Source organism: Chiloscyllium plagiosum, chromosome 16, assembly GCF_004010195.1.
Source record: "Chiloscyllium plagiosum isolate BGI_BamShark_2017 chromosome 16, ASM401019v2, whole genome shotgun sequence".
In the NCBI taxonomy this organism is placed as follows: Eukaryota; Metazoa; Chordata; class Chondrichthyes; order Orectolobiformes; family Hemiscylliidae; genus Chiloscyllium; species Chiloscyllium plagiosum.
In genome coordinates, this window is record NC_057725.1 from 44,670,482 (window position 1) to 44,692,199 (window position 21,718).

Genomic DNA, 21,718 nt, shown 5'->3' on the forward strand with positions numbered 1-21,718 from the left:
ATCAAATTAATCTTTTATAAGATTAATATGGTTATTCTATGCAATTAAATTAATTGGCTTGCTTATTGAGAGGGCAGATATAATCTACGTTTAAGATACTTAGCCAGTGGAGAACTCAGCAATTGAGTTTCCACAATCAGGTCACACAATTTTCAGTTTCACAGAACATGAAATACTGATAATGTTACAGTAATATAGATTAAAAAAAAACTTTTATGTAGCTTTCTCAACTACACCTGATAAATATTCATGAAGCAATCATTACAATGTGCACAAAAATGCATTCACTTCAGCTTAAGTATGGAAAAGCATCTGTTTGCCTATTGTACCTTTTGTGTTATGAACTTTAAGGAGAAGGCAATTAACAAAAATAAGATCAACCACATTTTTCTGCTAATTTTCTGTACCATAACCTCAACAAAAATCCAGAATTGTAATAAAAACCTAAATTCTAAACTGCTTGGTGCCTTTTGAAATAGAAAGTCTATCTGGAAACCTACCAAATTACTTGGCAAAATGTAAAATAAACAGAAACTATGCAGAGGCTGTCATAATTGTCTTGTACAGAACACCTGTCAAAAAGGGGCCTCCTGCTCAACATTAAATTGACGATTGACATTTAAACTTGTGTTAAACACTGCTCCATGAACAAGAAATATCCTCATGTCCACTCTTAACAGATAACAAAATTAGAAAAGGAGGTAGTTTTCCCACAACTAAGTGAAAAGAGATGCACATCTCCAAAATTCCAAGCTGATACTCAAGTTTGAACTTCCCAATTTCATGCAAGTGTGTCTCATCATATCTGGTTATAGGCAATGACTCAGAACATTTGCCCTGACACAGAAGGCATATCAGTCTATTAGTTTCTCATGAGACGAGCAGACTGCAAAGGACAACCACCAGATGATCCCTGACACCCACACCACTTTGATGGTTGGGTCTAATTTTGTCATAGGAAGGCTGGCCACAATTTTACACCATCTACTAATATCTTGCTGTTTCAGAGAATAGAGTGTTGAATTGACCTGATGCCCATTTAAAGTGAACCCCTAACTTGTTAGCACAGAGCTGTCTTTTAACTTAACAATTATTATAACCCATTTTTGAATTGTGTTATCTCCTGCCACGCCATTAAAATTTAGTTGTGCTGCAATGAAGTTCTGCAAGCGTAAAGGTGAGAACAATATATTGCTTTCTCTTTATCTTAAAATCATACAATGCTACAGATCATTCCTACTGCCTCAGCATTGGAAACATTCCCATCCTCCACTGCACATGCTGTGGCTTCAATCATAAAAGAACAACACACGAACTCTATTTCTGAACAGCCACAAACAGTATTCTTATTTTACCCTGGTAACAAGTGATAACCTATTTTCTGGTAACTGCTTTGACACTGGACCCAGTTTCTTGCACATCACCATCTTCCCATCTTGTTCACAAATTGCTGCTTCTTTCACTCAGCATGCTCATTTCATGAAGCTGATTCTCAAAATTCATAAGCCTCTTCAGAAATCATATATTAGTTCATTTCCATATCTGCATGACACGTCGGCTCAAAGAGAAACCAAAGCAATAAGTTTGAGAATCTGTCCATATTCCCAATTAAAGCATCAATGTCCTGGCTCTAATCAATAACAGCAGATAAATCTGAAATAGAACAGGGACAGCAAGTCCTGCAACCATATTGTTGTTGCACTGCCATCATATTGCCACCTGAAAACGGGGTAAAAATATACCCCACACATAAAGAATGGCAGTATTGCTACTTTATGACAATGACTTTTTTTTAATAATACCATACAAGAGAGTGGTTAACCAGTTACTCAATAATGAAGAAAGTGTTTGTGTTATTGGCTGCTGCTGTGGTCTAGATTTGAAGATTTGTGCGTATGTGTTACATGTTTTTACATTTTTGAAATATTTGCCATCTTTCTTGACCTAATATGCTATTTAAAATGTATATCATTGATATTAAGTAGAAATTTAAAAAGGTTTTGCTAACATTTTGTAATTATACTTGTACTGATTTAAGTCGTAGTAAAAACATCATTATATGATTTGACTATGATGTGAAAGTACTTTCGCAGACTTGTTTCTCCTCCCCCCACACCCACCCCAAAACAGCAATCATCCTCCTTTAAAGCTCAATTTACTGGGAACTAGATTTTAATAACAGCATAAGCTATTTAATTTTTGTAGGTCGATGTTCCATTCTCGCTAATCTACACATAATTACATTCGACGGAAGTGGCTTTGGCCTTTCTGGAGCTGCTTCATACATTATTGCTTCACTGGCAAATGAAACCATTGTTGTAGGGATCAGCAAATGTCTCAGCAGCCAGATGGTAAGTGTTCAAGATAATGTAAACCCCTGAGAATCCATGTTGCCTCACAGCATAAAATGCAAGGTTGCCTGAATTTCTCCAGCTTTCTAATTCTTAAACATCCCTCATCTTTCAACACTATTACCTTACTTTTAATCAAGTGTGGTTTGGAAGCCAACTTCAATTAAAGGAATTCCTTGGCGTCTATTTTAATAATTCAGTGCAATGTTACTACACTGGTATTTGTTATAAGAAAAATAACATTGACATGAATGTAATCCATTTGCCTTGGTATGAAGAAGTTCGCAGCTGGTTCACTTGAGCTCTGCAGCAAGTGTTTAGAGGTTGTATGTTATTTGCATAACCATTGGGAACATTGCAGACCAGATCTTTTTTGGCAGGTTTCCCCATTCTTCTACTGGTGCTGTCTCTTGCTGTTCAGTTCAGAAGTACTGGAAACCCTGTAATCAGTAGCTCAAGTGACCATTCTGCATCAGTCAGCTGAGACAGTGAGCAGTATGCAAGCCTGTTTCATTATGGTGGGCGTTGCAACCAAGCCTGATTCTCTCTGCTCAGCCAATGCCCACATGTTCTAACAAAGAAGCTCTCAGATGATATTCAGGAAGAGGAATCCTGGTTAAGTCCCTCCTCACCCCCTGATGTCAATTGTAATACCCCTACTCTTCCACCAGTTTCAATGGAAAGTCAGAATACATGAGAGATCGAACATGTTAGCTTGTAAGCAGTTAGCTTTGCTGTTGCTGTAAAAGCTTATTCATATTGTTCTCATTGCATATATTTATCATCAAATTTTATTTCCAGAATATAAATCAGTTTCTTGTTTTAAATAACCTATTACACTATTATTACTATATGTTGAAAAAGCAAAAATGATTAAGGGCACAGACAATGTGGAGACATCAATATACTTTAGTACTTCCTATCTGTAGATTAAATGTTGATGGAAAAGATGGTGCATTGCAATTGACGGTGATGTCTCCTGGAGTAAGTATTTGCTTCTCCAACCTTTAGGAAAGAAATCAACCCATAGTTTATTTTTGATGTTTCCTGCCACCATTGGGTTTGGATAGGTGGAAATTCCATTTCAGGTTTTATATAATTTCACCTATTGGACTGTGAAAATGTAATGCAGGCTTACAGCATTTATAAACAAAGATTTATACATTGGAATCAAATCAGAAATGAATCATCTTTGGTTTAAATGCAAGAAGTGATTTTCAACTTCCAGTGGTGGAAAGCTGTTTTAATTGTTCTATTGCACATGGCCATACTTTCAGCTCCCTACACTCTACTCTCTGGAATTTCATTCCTTCTGGACTCTCCTTTAAGATGTTTCTTGGGATCAAAGTTTTGGCCACGTGTCTGAAATGTCTTATATCTCCTTAAAGGGTTTTCTTTTTTGAGTGCTTCTTTGGAACACATTAAAGCCATTTCTGAGATGATTTTACATTGGAAAACTTGGATTGCTGTAGTCCTAACCATGCATTAAGTGATATCATGAACTTAACATCATCATGCCGGACTGCCATAAGTACCAAGATCAGCAGCCCACTTACTCAATAAACACTTTAAAAGATCTGATTAACATGTGATTAAGATACCTTCAAATCCAAATGAACTGGGATAAAGCATTGCCCACGCCATAGTGCATTGGGTACAGAAGAGACATAACTGATGGGATTTGCACTTTCATTGACAGTAACTGTTGAAAAAGCAGAGATAAAAGCTGAAAGTGTGATCATGTCTAACTTTGGTGGAAGAGTCTGCTGAGACTTAGGCAGTGTGTGACATTTTACTTTTCATAGCATTTTCATTACGTCAACTCCTTTTGGTAGGAGCTGAAATTATTGGCTCTTGCCATGATTCAGCAGTACACATTGTGGTGCTGGGGTTTGTACATTTTGTTAAAGGTGCCACTTCCAATGAGGGGAGAAGGACAACGTCAGCTGGCCAGAGGCAGGTGTGCCATGAGGTACAGGAAGCTTGGAAACCTCCTGAAGAAAGAAAGGGCTGTGAAGTGGCAGCAATGGGCAGGCAAAGGCCTCAAATATGTTTACAGGATCAGAATGTCTTATCTGTAGATGATGGAGCACTGAAGGCTTTGCCTCTTGAGAGAGACTGTCACATCCCTCTGTGATGTCTTTGATTGAGAGAGCCTTGAGTCGTACAGGTGGTGAGCCAATGCTTCTAGCCTTACAAGTAACAATGACATTGAGCTTCTTTGCCTTGGAAACATTCCAGGCAACCTGGAGATATCAGTGGGGCCTGCAACACTTCACTAAATTAAGAAATTCACTGATGCCATGTTTGGGTGTGCCTGTCAGTATATGGGTTTTTATATCTGACAACACAAGTCAAGTGGACAGAGCCAGAGCCTCTGTGTATCCATCACTGGTTATCAGCAGGTATAATGGTAATTGATTGTACCAATGTAACGATAAAAGCATGGCTTAGACAGCCAGGGGCATTCATACACTGAAAAGGATGCACTGAATAAATGTGCACGTGTGTAAGATCACATTCAAACAGTTATGCATTACTGTCCACATTGTGGTTAGGAAGCAGCCACAATCTTGGACATGCCTAGATACCAAAGACATAGAAGCTTTGGATGGCTGGTGACCAATAGTACCCATTAAAATGAATGGCTGATGACTCCAGTAAGGATGGAGCCTCTATGCGTATATAATGATGGACTGTCTTATTAAAACCCAAAAGACGTAATGGTAGAAGATATCTATCATCTGAGTGCTTATTCTTTTAAATGACCTTCTAGAATTGACCCCAAGCCAAAAGAAACATTTGGACATCCATTTTTTTCAAAATTGTGTTAAAGAGAGAGACTTAGAGGAGCATCTCGTCAGAGAGAAACCATTTTGAGGGAGACCTGACTGGGCTATTGGTCTCTTGCATTGAAGAGATCCAAAACTAAACCACTTACTTGCAGTTTCACAGTATTTGAGGCTATGCAAGTGAAGCTATAGGAGTTAAGTAAATGAGACAAACATAAATAAACTTGTGAATTTGCAACTACGTTACTTAGTTTGCCTTGGTGTAATCAAAACAACATCAAATTCCGCATAAACTCAGTATAATGATTTACACATTGTTGGAATTTTTACTGTTCCTGATTAGGGAACACCTCAAATGAAGGCTAATGTTACAGACAAAGCTTCAATACACAGTGGGTCAAAAACTTTTCTTAGTTGGATTGAAGCAGTGTTTCTTTTAAAATGAGGGTCAAGTTTAATCATATCCTCACATCATGTATCTAATCAGATCCAACCAAACCAATCCACTCATCGTTTCATTAATTATGTGTTTACTTATCGGGAACACCTGGTTCACCGCACAAATTAGGTCTTAATCGCATGTTATTGAATGTCTTTGCTACATAGCTATAGTATAACAGCAGTTGGAAGGGGGTCCTGATTATTATAGTGCATCTATTAACAATAGTTATGGAAAAAGCCAGGATGTTTGATACTTTGTCATGAGAAAAATATGTGAAGTTTTTAAATTAAGTCATATCCATTCACACAATTCCTGAACATGGTTCAGATTTTGCTTAATTTTTTTTGCTACTACATCCTTCCTCTTTGAATTTGGCTGGGTATTTGATACATTTTATAATTCAAGTTCAATAGGACCATTTTATAAACAGCGATTTACTACACTTTCACTTCCAATCTCAACTTTCATCACAGCTTGAAAGGAGAAGTCAAATTGCTTGCAATATAAGATCCTAAGCCTTTGACATTCAGCTGACCCACAATGGTAGTCTATAAAAGTTGTCTCTGTTGGTAAACTGAGGGCTGAATTTTGAGCCTCGACTGAGTTGGGACAGGAGCTACAAATAACCATACCAAATGCCATGCCAGTCCCCAGCATAGTCCCACCTCCAGACTAATTATTGCACGGGCAGGATTAGGGAGGGAGGTGGCTGGTAGCAGCAGAGCTACCTATTCGCACAGTTCATTCAGAGTCAAGAATGTGGTGCTGGAAAAGGTCAGGCAGCATCCCAGGAGCAGAAAAATTGATGTTTCGGGCATAAGCCCTTCATCACGGAATTCCTGATGAAGGGCTTATGCCCGAAACGCCGATTCTTCTGCTCCTTGGATGCTGCCTGACCTGCTGTGCTTTTCCAGCACCACACTCTCAACTCTGATCTTCAGCACCTGCAGTCCTCACTTTCTCACAGTTCATTAAGAGCCCTGCTGAGCCCGACTGGGATTTTCCCTTTGGTGGACAGGTCCTGTTTCCCTGCTAAAATGCTGAGGATCAGGAGCAACCACAGGCTGTTAGCAACCTATAAGCTACACACCAGCTCGAATTGCAGAGAAAACCCATTGCATTTTCCTTCTCTGTCTAAATTTTATTGTATTATTGCAGTGGCTCAGTGGTTAGCACTGCTGCCTCATAGCACTAGGGACTCTGGTTCAATTCCAGCCTTGGGCGACTGCCTGTTTGGAGCTTGCACATTCTCCCCATGTCTGTGTGGGTTTCCTCTGGGTTCTCTTTTTTACACTCTCAGTCCAAAAAATGTGCAGGTTAGGAGGATTGACCATGTTAAAATGCTCATAGTGCCTATGAATGCGCAGGTTAGGTGGATTGATCATGTTAAAATATTCATAGTGTCCATGAATGTGCAGGTTAGGTAAATTATCCATTGGAAATGCAGGCTTACAGGGATAGGTTGGGATGTCTTTGGATGCTCAGTGGGGCTGACGCAATAGTATGTCTAATTTCTTCTTTGGCTCATGGACTTTGGAGGTCTGTCCATGTCATGACTCCGAAAAATAAAGTCACTGTTTTGGCGCGCAGAACAGTGTGGCATGGAAGCTTGGAGCAGGACAGCTTAGAGGGAAGCCTGACTTAACTTAGAACCCATCCCTGAATGAATATCATACCTTTGGGCCAGTTTTGTTTAAGTCAAGTTTCATAAACTGGTTGATTTCCCATCTCTGCTTTGTGTTTTCCCATTTCCAATTCTGACCTTCTTAAATTATCACAGGCTAGTACATTTTAACCAGCTTGGATTTGTTTACCAGACTCCCATAAGGGTTTTACATTTGAAAATTTCAAACTTCGTACTAACTTATACTCCTAAAACATGTGAATCATGAAATGTGACATATTTGCAAAATATATTCAAGATACATGATCAATCACAAAATTATCTGAGTGCAGAATAGAACCATTTGGCCAGTTGCATTTGCACTGTTTCCTGAAATGAATATTTTACTTGATGCCATTGCCATCTAATTCTGCGCATTACTCCTTCACAAGTAACAGTCAAACTCTCTTTAAATGCTGTTGTGGTTCTGTTCGCCGAGCTGGAAGTTTTTGTTGCAAACGTTTCGTCCCCTGGCTAGGCGACATCATCGGTGCTTGGGAGCCTCCTGCAAAGCGCTTCTTTGATGTTTCCTTCGGTGTTTATAGTGGTCTGTCCCTGCCGCTTCCGGTTGTCAGTTTCAGCTGTCCGCTGTAGTGGTTGGTATATTGGGTTCAGGTCGATGTGTTTGTTGATGGAGTTTGTGGATGAATGCCATGCCTCTAGGAATTCCCTGGTTGTTCTCTGTCTGGCTTGCCCTATGATAGTAGTGTTGTCCCAGTCGAATTCATGTTGCTTGTTTTCTGCGTGTGTGGCTACTAAGGATAGCTGGTCGTGTCGTTTCGTGGCTAGTTGATGTTCATGTATGCGGATTGTTAGCTGTCTTCCTGTTTGTCCTATATAGTATTTTGTGCAGTCCTTGCATGGTATTTTGTACACTACATTCGTTTTGCTCATGTTGGGTATCGGGTCCTTCGTTCTGGTGAGTTGTTGTCTGAGCGTGGCTGTTTGTTTGTGTGCTGTTATGAGTCCTAGGGGTCGCAGTAGTCTGGCTGTCAGTTCCGAGATGCTCCTGATGTATGGTAGTGTGGCTAGTCCTTTTGGTTGTGGGATGTCCTCTCTTTAAATGCCTTGATTAAACCTTTCAGACAGGACATTCCAGACACTAACTGCTTTGTGCATGTAAAAAGTCATTTTACCATATCACTTTTGGTTTTGTTGATGGTTACCTTAAGTCTGTACCCCTATGCTATCAATTCTTTCATGAGTTAGAACAGTTTTTTTTCCCTCCAGGTAGTGTGGCCAGACCCCTCATGATTTTGAATACCTGCATTTGCTCTCTTTTCAACATTCTCCAAACAGACATTTGATGTTCATAACTAATGTTTCTCATACTTGGAACCATTCTCATAACTCCCTCTTACATTCTTGCAAATGCCTTCACATCTTTCCTAAAGTGCAGCACATTCCAGCTAAGGCTGAACTGGTCTGCTGCACAATTTCAACATCATCTCCCTGCTTTTGTTCGTGATGCCCCTCTTAGTAAGGCCTAAAATAGGTGGCAGATTCCCATAGGCAACTGTTATAACCAGATCAGGAGAGATGGATGAGTACTCCTCATTTTAACTCCCACCCTTTGTCAGCTGCAACAAAGATTTTTTTTCATTATTTTTAGCGTACAGTTATATCACGCATCAATTAAAGCTGAGCTTGCCATTTGACGAGAACCAAATTGGAAAACAATTAAAAACTCACATGTGAAAGAAAAGAATTTTATTACTTATGAATTCCCAATAAAATATGGTATGATTTGTAGCCTCAGCAATAACAACATTTAAGGATATCTTTTGAATTCTCAATGAATGAGTATTTCTCCAAGATTTTATTTATGACTGGAAGTTGTCCTTTGAGAGAGACTGAGAGAAACTGGGAAAGAGAACAAGCCTTTCAGTTCTACTGTTATAAATCTTTTATATTCTTCTCTCTGTTTTACCTCAAAACTGTTGCTTGAAATGTAGTTCATTTGTGTATTTCCATATCTGGCTTTCGTTTCTTTTCTAAAGTGGACAATCTGCAAGCAAGTCTTTTATCCCAATATGTGTAGCTAGCAGAAATATGTAAATAAAACAGGAGATACAGATTTGAGTGACTGGTTTTAGTTATTTTGTTAGTTCAATTTCAGTTCAGGTTGGATCTTGTTTATTGATGGTTTCATGAAACCTGGCTCAACCTAGCGAAGTGATCACAGTGGCCATCTCAAGTCAGTTTTGATCCTTTTTTAAAAATTCATTTTCATCCATGAATGGTCCCAGGTATTAAAACTTAGGTGATAGAAGTTGAACATTATCACCAATACTACAATACAACATATTTACCATTCCAAGAAAAGCTGCTGCAGGTGGAAGAGCTGTGCCTGAAGGATTGACTCAAGGAGTTTACGCCTGAGCTATGTCCTCCCTAACATGAATGTTTGCAATCAGTCATTCAAAAGATGTCACAATCACACTGCCAGACTATCCGTTCAGCTTCTTACAGACTGGCATGTGTTTGTAGTTTGTGACATGCTTCCACTTGCTTACAAATCAAATGGCTTGGATACATTATTGAGCAAAAATATGACTGGGAGCTGGGCTTCCTTCTGTTCAATTCCAGTTAACCCCATACGTAGTGCACTAGTGGGCAGGGTAATCCTAGTTTGACAGATAACAAAGCTTAATACTAGTTTCAGATGGTGACATTTCACCCAAACCATTGTGCACACATGGGATCTAAGTAAAACTGCATTTGACCTTTCTGAACTGGTAACTGCAGTGTCATTATTGCAAAAAGGATGTGAATTCTAATTGGATAAGCTGCAATTCTTTTGTTTTAATTTCCTGTTGCTTGGTTCAAATTCATTTATCACATAACTATTGGTTTCAGTATGGATCAGGCATCCTGCTAACATAAACTATTTCTTTTCTATCCCGCCTGCATTGCATTTGACAAGCCCTTACATCATATGAGTAAAAAGCTTTAAAGGAATGATTATGACAGAGCAACTTGTTATAGATTTTTCATGTGTTTGGAAATATTAGTGATACCTTATTAAATTTCTTTAGGTTTTTATTTCAGCATTATTCAACAGTATCCCGTTCTATACCACACTGTTTCTTATAATGTTTCTAAAGCATGTTCAATGATTTCCACTACTTGGATGGCTCAATTAACTCAGGAATGTTGTTGCGCAAACAGTTCACCTGGGTTCCTCCTTTCTGCAGCGTAATCTAAATATTGTTTAGTGTAGTACACAATGCTGCTCCATTTGATGGGCTGCTAAAGTAATGCATGTTGGAGCCCTCCATCTGTAGACTGTGAAATAAGTACTCATATGCATGATAGCATTCAAAACCTTGCACAGGTAGTCCCTCTGCAAAGAATAAATATTTAAATTTAAGCTTGCATTTTTAAATATGTTTGCAATAGCTTTGAATATTTTTGACTGTAAATGTCCTTAGGTTTTGCTCAATCCTTCAGGTATGCTGACAACTAATGAGGACTTATTCATCCTTATGCATCTGATACTTATGCATCTGGTACTCTGGAGCAGGCCCAGTTCATGAGAAAAATCAATAATTTTCATCATTGTCTGCAAATCAAACGGGCCAGCCCTCCTATTAACAGGAAACCCTCTTGTTTCTGAGTCAGAAATTCGTAGTTTGAGCATTCACGATAAATTAAAGCAATAATGTGGGCTGATATTTTACTACATCACATCATACTCAAAGCTTGGTCCAGCCCTTAGCATTTGAACCTTGAAACATTTTAGTAAGGTTTGTGAATATGTGGAGAAAAATTTGGAGTGTGTAGTTTGAAATTCATCTTTATCCACAGTCCTGCTTAGCAGAGTGAAAATGTTCTCACAGTGATCATTGTGGAGTTGGATAGCTGAATTGGCGGGATGCCTGGTTTGTGAAACAGCATGATGCCTCATTAGCTAAGGTTACCCTGAAGGACTTTCCTTCTCAACTTCTTTCCTCACCTGAAGTGTGTGACTCTCAGGTTAAACCACCACTAAGTCATCCTTCTTTAATGAGAAAGTAGCCCTATGGTCAAATTGGCCAATGGTGACTTTGCCTCTTTACAAGAGTAATTACTTTATTCTAACGTAAAGAGTTATGATTAAAGGCTTATTAAAATTGTTTTGCACTACATTGATTTATTTCCAAATTAAAGACTGATTGTTTGATCAACATGTTTCTCTCTAATCAGACTACAATGATTCAGTCGTATGTGAACTCCAGCTTTCTATGTCTGACAAAGCTTAACATAACTCATGGATCAAACCACATCATTATTGACAGGCAGTTGAGAAAGGTAGGTTGATTTCTAACTTATAACTAAGTGCATGTTTCTAATAACTCTTATTAAAGATTGTAGCATATTCTTTACAATAAATACAAATAATCATCATGCTGCAGTTCATGAGCTTCATTAGTGATCATATGCAATACTTTGATCTACGAATATTTTGGATTCCTGTATATTAAAAATATTAAAATAAATATATTGGAACTTAATTGATGCTTGAAATGGTTCTCTGCAGAAATTAATATAATAAATCATGAAATGTTATTTACAATGGATACATGGTCAAAAACATGATAATCTTCAATTTATATATTGAAGAACAGAGGTTTTGACAAATTAATTGTATCAATGTGATGTGCATAATTAAACAGATGTCCCAAAAGGAAATTATACATGTGTATAGTACCATCAATAAATTTTCAAATAACGGCTATTTTTACAATAAGGGATGCAGTTTGTTCATCAAGAAATGTTCAATACCCAAAATGCCATGTGCCATTTCACATTATTTTGTAATTTAAGCCCAGGATATGGAGATGCACAGATTAAAACTAGGTTTTTTTTTCTCTCTTGCAGATTGCATGTTTTGTTTGCTTATTTTAAAGGGGAAACTTATAACAAATTATTTGGAAATGTCTTGTTTTTGTTGAAACAATAACAGTAGCCAAACAGATCCATGGGGATTCCGTATGTGTGAAATGCACTTTTATTTTGAGAAGAGTAACTGTTTGCAATAATGCTCCAGAAACTGTTACTGCTAAAGTTGAGTCCATTTGTCAAAATGGCAAAATATCAATGTCCCAATGATTATGGAGCTTTAAGATGCTATACAATGCAATGGTAGGATACAAGAATCATATAGCCTTGAAAAAAGTCATTTGAATCCTGGTGTCTATACCAGTATTTTAAAGAACGATCGAATTCTGCCCATTCTGAAGCAGCAAATGCAGCAAGACCAGGTCAACATCCATGAGTGCCAGACAATGACCATTTCCAATAAGGGAGAATCTTAACATCGCAAAATCCTCCATTATCAACATCCTGGGATTACCATTAACCAGGACTAAACTGGACTAGCTATATAAATACTGTGGGAACAAAAGAATGTTAGAGGTTAAGAATTCTGTAACGCCTAGTATACTTTTAACCACTGCCCCCAAAGTCTGTCCAACATTACAATGTACAGGTCAGGACTGTGATGGAATACTCTCCACTTACCGACATGGACATGGTTCCACCAAACCTCTTGATGCTTCTGTCATCCAGGACAAATAATACCACTTGATTAGCACCTAATTTAACATTTTAAGTCTTCAACCCATCCAATCCTGCGGGCTGCATGGTGTTTAGCAATGCTGCCGCAAAGCACCAGGGACACTGGTTTGATTCCAGCCTCGGGCGATTGTCTATGTGGAGTTTGCACATTCTCCCCGAGTCTGCATGGGTTTCCTCCGTGTGCTCCAGTTTCCTCCCACAATCCAAAGATGTGCAGGTCAGGTGAATTGGCCATGCTAAATTGCCCATAGTGTTCAGGGATGTGGAGGTCATGTCTTTAGTCAGGGGAAAATGCAGAGTAATAAAGTAGTGTAATGGGTCTGAATGGGATACTCTTCAGAGGGTCGGTGTGGACTTGTTGAGCCAAAGGACCTGTTCCAAACTGTAGGGGTCCTATGAACATGAACACAGAGGCATAAGTGTGTATACTATCTACAACAGGCACTGCAGCAGCTTTCAAACATGTGACCTCCACCACTGAGGAGAACATGGGAGCACTATCGTCTGCAAGTTCCTCTCTAAGTCACACACCATCCTGACTTGAAACTATATTGTCCTTCTTTTTCTCTTGCTGGTAAAATTCCTAGAAGATCCTTCCTAGTAGCACTGTGGGCATACTTATCCTCAGTAGACTGTGCCATTTCAAGAAGATAACTTGCCCCACCTATTCAAGGGCAATTAATGATGGACAATGAATGATGGCCTAATCAGCTACACTGACATCCTGTGAAGGAATAAAATAAAATCGTCTGCTGTCTTGTAAATATCTTCTTCTCAAGTATATTATTCAATTGTTTTCTGAAAATGATTATGAAATCAACTTCTAATGCCCTCTCAGGTTGCACACACCAGATGTTAGCTCAGAATACAAAAAGAATGCTCCCTATTACTTCCAGGAACTTTTTGTTACAGACTTCCTTAGCAGTAACAATAGTTTCTCACCATGTCTCTATTAAAACCGCTTGCAATCTTGAACATGTCCATTAAATCTTCCTTAACCTTGTCTGGTTTGAAGAGCACATCCAAATCTATTATATCTCTGCAATTCACCAACCTTATTGATATCATTCTGGAAGATCCCCTCCACATTCTGTCCAATGCAAGGACATTGCACTAAATTTTCCCTTTTTCAGTTAGTGTTTTGTCAAGTGAAGTGGTGTTTTGTTCGCAATGGCTCACAGTGAGTTTTCTCACACAATCTTTGACTCTTAACCACCTTTTCATTCATGCTCTTTTGTCCCCAACTCATGGGATCATTTAGTGGGAGAGGCAGAAGTGTTCACCACTGCTGGTACTGTATTTAAAATGTCTGCACGCCTCATCAGGTGCTACAAGACAGGAACTGGCTCTCACTCTGTAGTGCATCTTGGTTACCAAAGAGGCTCAGTGATGCATGATTCTACCATGCTGTCTTCAATATGCCTCCCAGTCAATATCCTGATCATCATCCTCAGAAGATTTCTGTGAATTCCTGATTTTTCTCTGCATCCAGGATATTCTCCCTTTGTTTCCTCCAGTTGTGAAGGGCACAGCTTGCTCTAATGATGTAGTTCATCTTTTCTACTACATGCTTCCAGACTCTGCTTGAGTGGCCCAAGTATTCAGATCAAATTTTAAGGAGGCCCTGGCGGAAGCATGTATAACATTGTATCTCTGTACTGACTCAGTCTGCGGATTTCTTAAAATAGAGGTGTCATGATCCATATTGGAGGAAGTAGCCTTTGTTTCCCAGTAACCCAAAATGGGAATGATGTCAGAAGCCTGCTGAAAATTTAAACTTGGAGCAGGGCCATCAGTATGTTTGTGTCATGACCAAGGTTTGTTACCTTTTTATATTGACTCAATGAGTGAGCCAAAAGTACGAGGAAGCTCAAATGCAGCTTCTAAGTATAACTGCCAAGCTCCAAACCCAGCAAGGCAGGGGGCTGTCAGGCACAAGAAAACATTGGCAGCTTCTGAGAATGGCTCTGTAGTATAGCACTAGATGTCTTAATTGTCTGTCTGCATTTGTGCAGCAGCTTTCTGATTCCAATGGCAGCTGCTTGTTGGCCCCTGTGAGAGTCATCTGGAGGCAAAACAACACTGGGGAGCCATCATAGCATGCAACAATTTGATTTCCCTGCACCACCCCCATCTCTGAACCCAACCCTGACTCCATGGTAAAATTTAGCTCAAAGTCTGGCTTTTAAGAGGAAGTTAAAAATCACACAACACCGGGTTACAGTCCAACAGGTTTATTTGAAAGTACACAGTGAGAAATGATTTTCGCTGTATCGATGTTTTCCTTTTTCATTGATAAAGTATTGATTCTACATCAGCTCATTATATCGAAATTTGAGGAGAAAAGGCATAATTTAGCTTTGCAAACCTATTAATGATTGGATACTTTGTTTTATAGAACTGATCGAGCGACATCCACATCCTGATTGAACAACTATTACAATGGGTGTGATTTCCAGTCAATTCAACCACATTTAAAGACTTTTGATTACGTATTTGATTTTTCATTGTCAAATAATTGTACATAAATCATTTTTCTATTCATATTCCTTCAGCTGAGCATTAATTCAAGGTTTGGCTACACTCCATTCCGAAGGTTTGACTTTGAAATCATTGATACTGGGAGTATGTACACAATCGTGACTCCAGCTGGTATACGCATACAATGGTTTCACAATACAGGGATTATGGTTATTGACACAGGCACACCCAATAAAAATCTAGCTACTATGGGGCTCTGCGGTACGTAAACATTGGTTGTTTTATGTGCTAATGTATTTGCAAAATGTTTTCATGCTAAACAGAGAAAAGACATTTTGTTGCAAACTGCAATACAATAGGTCCACCAGCAGGCAGGGAGAGGTGTGTCAGCCCCGAGATGGGTGGTGCATTTGGGTTGTCAGGACTTGGCAATTGTCTGATTTCAAGTTCTGCACTTGATTTGGATGAGTTGTACTGGAATCTTAACTGATCTCATTCAAGTCAAGGTTGGTAGGTAGAAACAGTAATCGGCAGTAGGTGGCTCCATGTGGAAATCTGAGGGAGCAATAGGCTAATTTAATGACCACAATGATGGGCCTGTCCATCAGCTAGAGAGCTGGTGGCAACACTCCTCAAACATTCCCTGGAACTCCAAGGTGGCTGAAGCCAATTAGGCTTCTACTGGAAGGAACGATTCCCAATGCTGTTTAATGCAGAAAACCAGGAAGACAAATATCATTGGATGTCTTGGAAACATCCTTTCTACATTCATCTTGCCAAGACTATTCATGGTCTTATTAACATCAATCCAGTTATCCCTTTTAAACTCCAATGGAAAAAAGCCCAGCCTGACCAACCAATTCTCATAAGGCAACCCACTCAGTCCAATTATTAATTTAGTAAAACTGTTCTGAGCTACTTCCAACACATTTACATCCTTCATATATAAAGAAACAACAACTGCAGGGAGATATTCAGAGGGTCAATGTGGACTTAATGAGCCAAATGGCCTGCTTCCACACTGTAGGGATTGTATGATTTAAGATGTGCTCTTGTCAATGCTCTTTATAACTGAAGATTGACTTTTTACTTTTATGTTCAATTTCTCTCATAAGAAAATAAGTATCATCTCAATAGTTGCCTTAATTGTGTACTGTTGTGACTCATGCCATAGAACAACAAATCCCACTGCCCCTCTGATTTCTGCAGTTGTTGTCCATTTATTTAATACTCTACTTTTCCATTCTTCTTGTCAAAATGAACAGCTTCACATTTTCCCACATCCTTCTCCACAAGCCAGATTTTTGCCCACTCACTCAACCTGTCTATATTCTTCTTCAAATTCCTTATGTCTTCTTGAAGTCATACTTTCCTTTCTACCTTTGTGTTGTCTGCAAATTTAGCTGCTATAACTTTGGTCTGCTCACCACATCCTGCCAAACAGAAGAAGATCCATTTATACATATTGTCTATTTTCTCCCAATCTTCTAATTGGTAGCATAATACATTACCCTTTCACCATTGTATTTTCTGCAGTAAGCTTTCTTGTGGTATTAGTGTGTTATTGATGTGACATTATTTATATTTCAGTCAGAAGTGTGGGGAATGTTTTGTTTAAAGGTCATTGCATAATGTTTTTCATGTGCTGTTGCTTGATATATTGTCTATGTAGGGACATTATGGAATATGGGTTATTTTTAGCAGCAACTCATAAAGTGTGGAAAATTTCAAAGTGACAACTCAAATGGATATAAATGCTAGGAATGGCATTTGATGCTTTTTGCTAGTTAATGAATAATGTCCAAATTAAAACTGAGTGATTAAATGTGATACTAACTAAGTTGAATGCCTTTGCAATGTAGTTGTTCTTAATTGGCCAATTTGGTCATTCATAACATAATTCCTAATTTCAGCTATTTTGTTTGGTTACAGATTTTTATTTTACATAATTTCCTGAAATGTAACCTCTATGAGTCGTAATGCAATAAATGCTGTAAATGGTATCATCAAAATTTTAGAGATAAAAAGAGACTAGGTATTAAATAAAATAGTGATGTCTTAAAACAGAATTAATTTACATCTGGACAAACTCAATGGGTTTGGCAGCATCTGTGGTAGGAGAAACAGAGCTCATGTTTTGAGTCTGGCATTACTCCTACTGTTCTTCTCTGAAGAAGTCATACAGGACTTGAAACGTTAATTCTATTTTTCTCTCCACAGATTGTGCCAGACCTGCTGAGTTTTTCTAGAAGAAAGTGAGGACTGCAGATGATGGAGATCAGAGCTGAAAAATGTGTTGCTGGAAGAGCGCAGCAGGTCAGGCAGTATCCCAGGACCAGGAGAATCGATGTTTCGGGCATAAGCCTTCATTCCTGAAGAAGGGCTTATGCCCGAAACCTCGATTCTCCTGCTCCTTGGATGCTGCCTGACCTGCTGCGCTTTTCCAGCAACACATTTTCCAGCTGCTGAGTTTTTCTCCTATTTTCTGTTTGTTTCATATTTCCAGCGTCTACAATATTTTGCTTTTATAATAATTTACATCTCATTTGGTATTATGTGAAATCTCAGCAAATTTATTAAATTTAAATACAACTCAACATCAGTATTTTTATTAAAATATAAGAGATACATATCTCTGAATACCCTAGGCATAATCAGTCTACTTTCCTTTCTGATGCTTGACAACACAAATTTAGGAACATCAGACTTAAATGGGATTAGCCCATTCTACCATTCGGGTCTGCTCTGTCAGTCAATAACATCATGGCTGATCTGGTTACAGTCTCAACTCCACTTATCTACATGCAACATCCCCAATCCACCAGCCCTTGAAAAAGTATAATTCATTGACTTGACAAGATTATGTCTACAAATGTCCTTATTATATATACAGGTTACTGTGATGGAAACCCAATAAATGACCTAACCTTGAAAAATGGCACAGTTCTTCAAAAAGATGACGATCCATTGACCTTCATTCAAGACTGGACAGTGGCCAGCACAGAGACAGGAATGATAATGAGTCGACGTCAAGAGGTTAACTGTTCTACAAGCAACTGCTCTGAATGTTTCAGAATGCTCCAAAGTGAGACGTTTTCCCTCTGTCATGCACAAGTATGTATTTATAACAATCGCACAGAACAATGCATATATAATTCCAGAGTCTGCAGAAGTGGGTACTGCAGATGCTGGAGATTAGAGTCAAGATTAGAGTGGTGCTGGAAAAGCAGAGCAGGTCAGTCAGCATCCGAGGAGTAGGAAAATTGACGTTTCAGGCAAAATTCCTTCATCAGGCTGTGGAGACAGGTGCTGCTTGAGAAGTGAGTTTAAAGCTCTTTTCAACTTCAAATGTCGCAATGTAATGGTTTAGATACTTTCCTAAAGTATCTAACCTGCTCAGAAATATTATTACACACCTCTACAGAAGGTGGAAAAAATTTTAGTTTTTGGTACAATGATTGATCTTGGAACTTTGTCCATAAAATGTAAATGACCATTGGATATACTAGCACTGCATAAAGATTCAGATGTATTTGAGTCCATTCTCCATCTTCTTCATTCTGCAGTTGGGAAGGATCAAATATGAATGTTTGCAAGGGATGCTATGGTTTGATATGGCTTTACTGCATTTCATGTACATCATTACTGCAACTGAGAACCTATCCAAGGAATCTATACCAGCGTCCTAACTTTCTCCTCAATCTTGACATAATTCTGATAAATCTCCTCTCCATTTTCTTAAAGACGTTGACAATTTTCTAACATTCAATAACCAAAATAAGACACAATGTTTTAGCTAAGGCCTAACCAGCTAATGGCCTTGTTTTTGTATTCTGTGCCTCTAATTTTAAAGCCAAATATCCCTTTTCTTTCATTGTCTTTTTCACCTGCCTTGATTTAGCTGTGTCATTCCCCAGGTCTCTCTGTTTCATCACCTCCACTAAACCTGTTCCATTTAGTTTATAATGCTTGTTCTCATTATACTTCCTAAAGTGCCATTTTGACTTCTCTGCTTTGAGTTTCAAATAATGTATATGGCTTCCCCATGTCTGTAGTGAGAGACAAAAAAGCTGCAGATGCTGAAATCCAAAACAGACAGGCAGGAAGCGGAAAGAGCACAGCAAACCAGGCAGCATCAGGAGGTGGAGAGGTCAATGTCCTGAAGAAGGGTTACACCTGATAATCCTGGCTTGCTGTGTTCTTCCAGCCTCCTGCCTGTCTATTTGCCATGTCTTTGTCTCCTTGAAGTCTATAACTATCCTGCTAATTGTGTTACAAACCTGTTCGTCTTGAATCACTGCTATCTTTACTAATCATTCACAATCAACATTTTTTGTTTTGATGTTTACTTGTTAGTAGTTAGTTTTGAGAAATTTACATATTAAAGGGAATAATAAACATTTAATATTGAATTGATGTAACAAACCACATCTCGTGATACTGGTGAAAGATATTTCAATGAAATCTTGTTCATCATTGTTTATGCAACAGACCACCACAACTGCAACATTGTGAAGAATTTCTTCTTTTTTTCTCATGCTAGGTTTCTCCAGAAATGTTTTGTGAGCTCTGGATCCGTGATTCATTGTTTGTGAAGAACCATTGTTCTGCTCTGGCTGCGTATGTGGCTCTCTGTAATAAATTTAACATTTGCCTAGAGTGGAGGAAACCAGACTATTGCTGTAAGTAGTGGTTTAAATAAACTGACATAGGTTTAGATTAGATTAGATTCCCTACAGCATGGAAACAGGCCCTTTGGCCCAACAAGTCCACACTGACCCTCCAAAGAATAACCCACCAAGACCCATTTCCCTCTGACTAATGCAGCTAACACTATGGGCAATTTAGCATGGTCAATTCACACGGGGAGAATGTGCAAACTCCCCACAGACAGTCACCTAAGGTTGGAATTGAACCTGGGACCCTGGTGCTGTGAGGCAAGTCATAGCTGATAATCTACCTCAATGCCATTTTTCTGTGCTTCTGTTATGACCAGACTCCTGGTGAGGTTTTCTGATTTGTTTCAGTTGTGTAGGGAATTACCAACATGTTAAGAACCTGGATGAGGAAAAACTTGTTGGCTACCCTCCTTTGCTCGTCCACTGTTGGATGCAGCAAGGCTGCTTTAGAAAGGAACCTTTCCTTTCTCCTGGACTCAAAAAAACTTAGGTTTTAAAAGTAGCTAATTCAAGCAGGCTTTCTCAAATTAACAAAAGGAGTGAGTTTATTATTTGCTACATGCAAGAAGAAATACTAACACAACACACATGCGCACAGATCAGAAATGAGAGGTAAGACAAAGATAGAGATTTAAAAAAAAGGATTACTGTCTAAATTGTTGAATGGTGAATGGTGAACCTAGAATGACAGTTGAATGGTGCTGTCATTGTAATGGTGGTTACCTGTAGCAACAACTTTGGTAGTTGTATAGCTGGTTTCATAATCCAATAAACTGATTGGTTGAGATTCTATAATTCTGATGTCTTTCAACCGTGTTTGAATTTTCTGAATAAGCGAGAGTCTTTTGTCTCCGTTTAATTTTTAACTGATTTGCAGCACATAGAGTTAGAGGTGACTTTTAACTCAACATGGCTAACTATGGGATAGTTCTTGGCTGTGACAATCATACCATGCTAATTATCAAACCCAGACTGGTACATATAAAGACATTCATTCCTACTAGTCCACTAGAGTTGGAACAGGCTTTTAAACTCCTGCCCTTCTGGATTCTTCAAAGGGAAAAACGCACACTGTGCCTGCAGTTTGGGACATAATGCAAGGGTGGTGCCTTGCTGTTGAGCAGGAGACTATGATGTGGGGATGCTGGTGTTGGACTGGGGTGGACAAGTTAAAAATCACACAACACCAGGTTATGGTACGAGCTTTTGGAGCACTGTTCCTTCATCAGGTAGTTGTGGAGCAGGATCATAAAAACACAGAATTTATAGCAAAAGATTTCAGTGTCATGCAACTGAAATGATATACCTGTATTGAACAAACCTAGATTTCTGTTAAGTCTTTCATCTTTTAGAATGGGTTGCAGGTTTCGGTTCATTAATACGTAAATCCCAGGACCTCTTTCCAGTCACATTCTCGAGACAACTTGGAGATTTTAACTTGAGATAATTTTTAAAAAGGTGACAAAGATGTAAAAAAGAAAGGTGTGTTGTATGATCCTGCTTCACAGCTACCTGATGATGGAACATTGCTCCGAAAGCTAGTACTTCCAAATAAACCTGTTGGACTATAACCTATTGTTGTGTGAATTTTAACTTGAGCAGGAGACTGTTAGCCCCTCATTATCTTTGTAATCAAAAGAGATCACAGTCCTGGCCTGAAATTTCCTTGAGACCTTTAGGTATTACATTCCATTGGTCCTACACAGAAGCTTTTGCGTCTACATCAATTGTCCCTGTAACAGCTCTCT

The 21,718-nt window shown here is 38.7% G+C and overlaps 1 protein-coding gene across 1 annotated transcript in view; it reads left to right on the top strand.

The window, feature by feature from the left end:
- otog (otogelin) overlaps positions 1-21,718 on the top strand; it is a 217,220-nt gene that overhangs the window by 168,641 nt on the left and 26,861 nt on the right. The window contains exons 37-41 of the mRNA XM_043706414.1: positions 2,206-2,351; positions 11,437-11,541; positions 15,366-15,552; positions 18,185-18,405; positions 19,835-19,973. Coding sequence (XP_043562349.1) covers positions 2,206-2,351; positions 11,437-11,541; positions 15,366-15,552; positions 18,185-18,405; positions 19,835-19,973 — 798 coding nt within the window. The remainder of the gene's footprint in view (positions 1-2,205; positions 2,352-11,436; positions 11,542-15,365; positions 15,553-18,184; positions 18,406-19,834; positions 19,974-21,718) is intronic.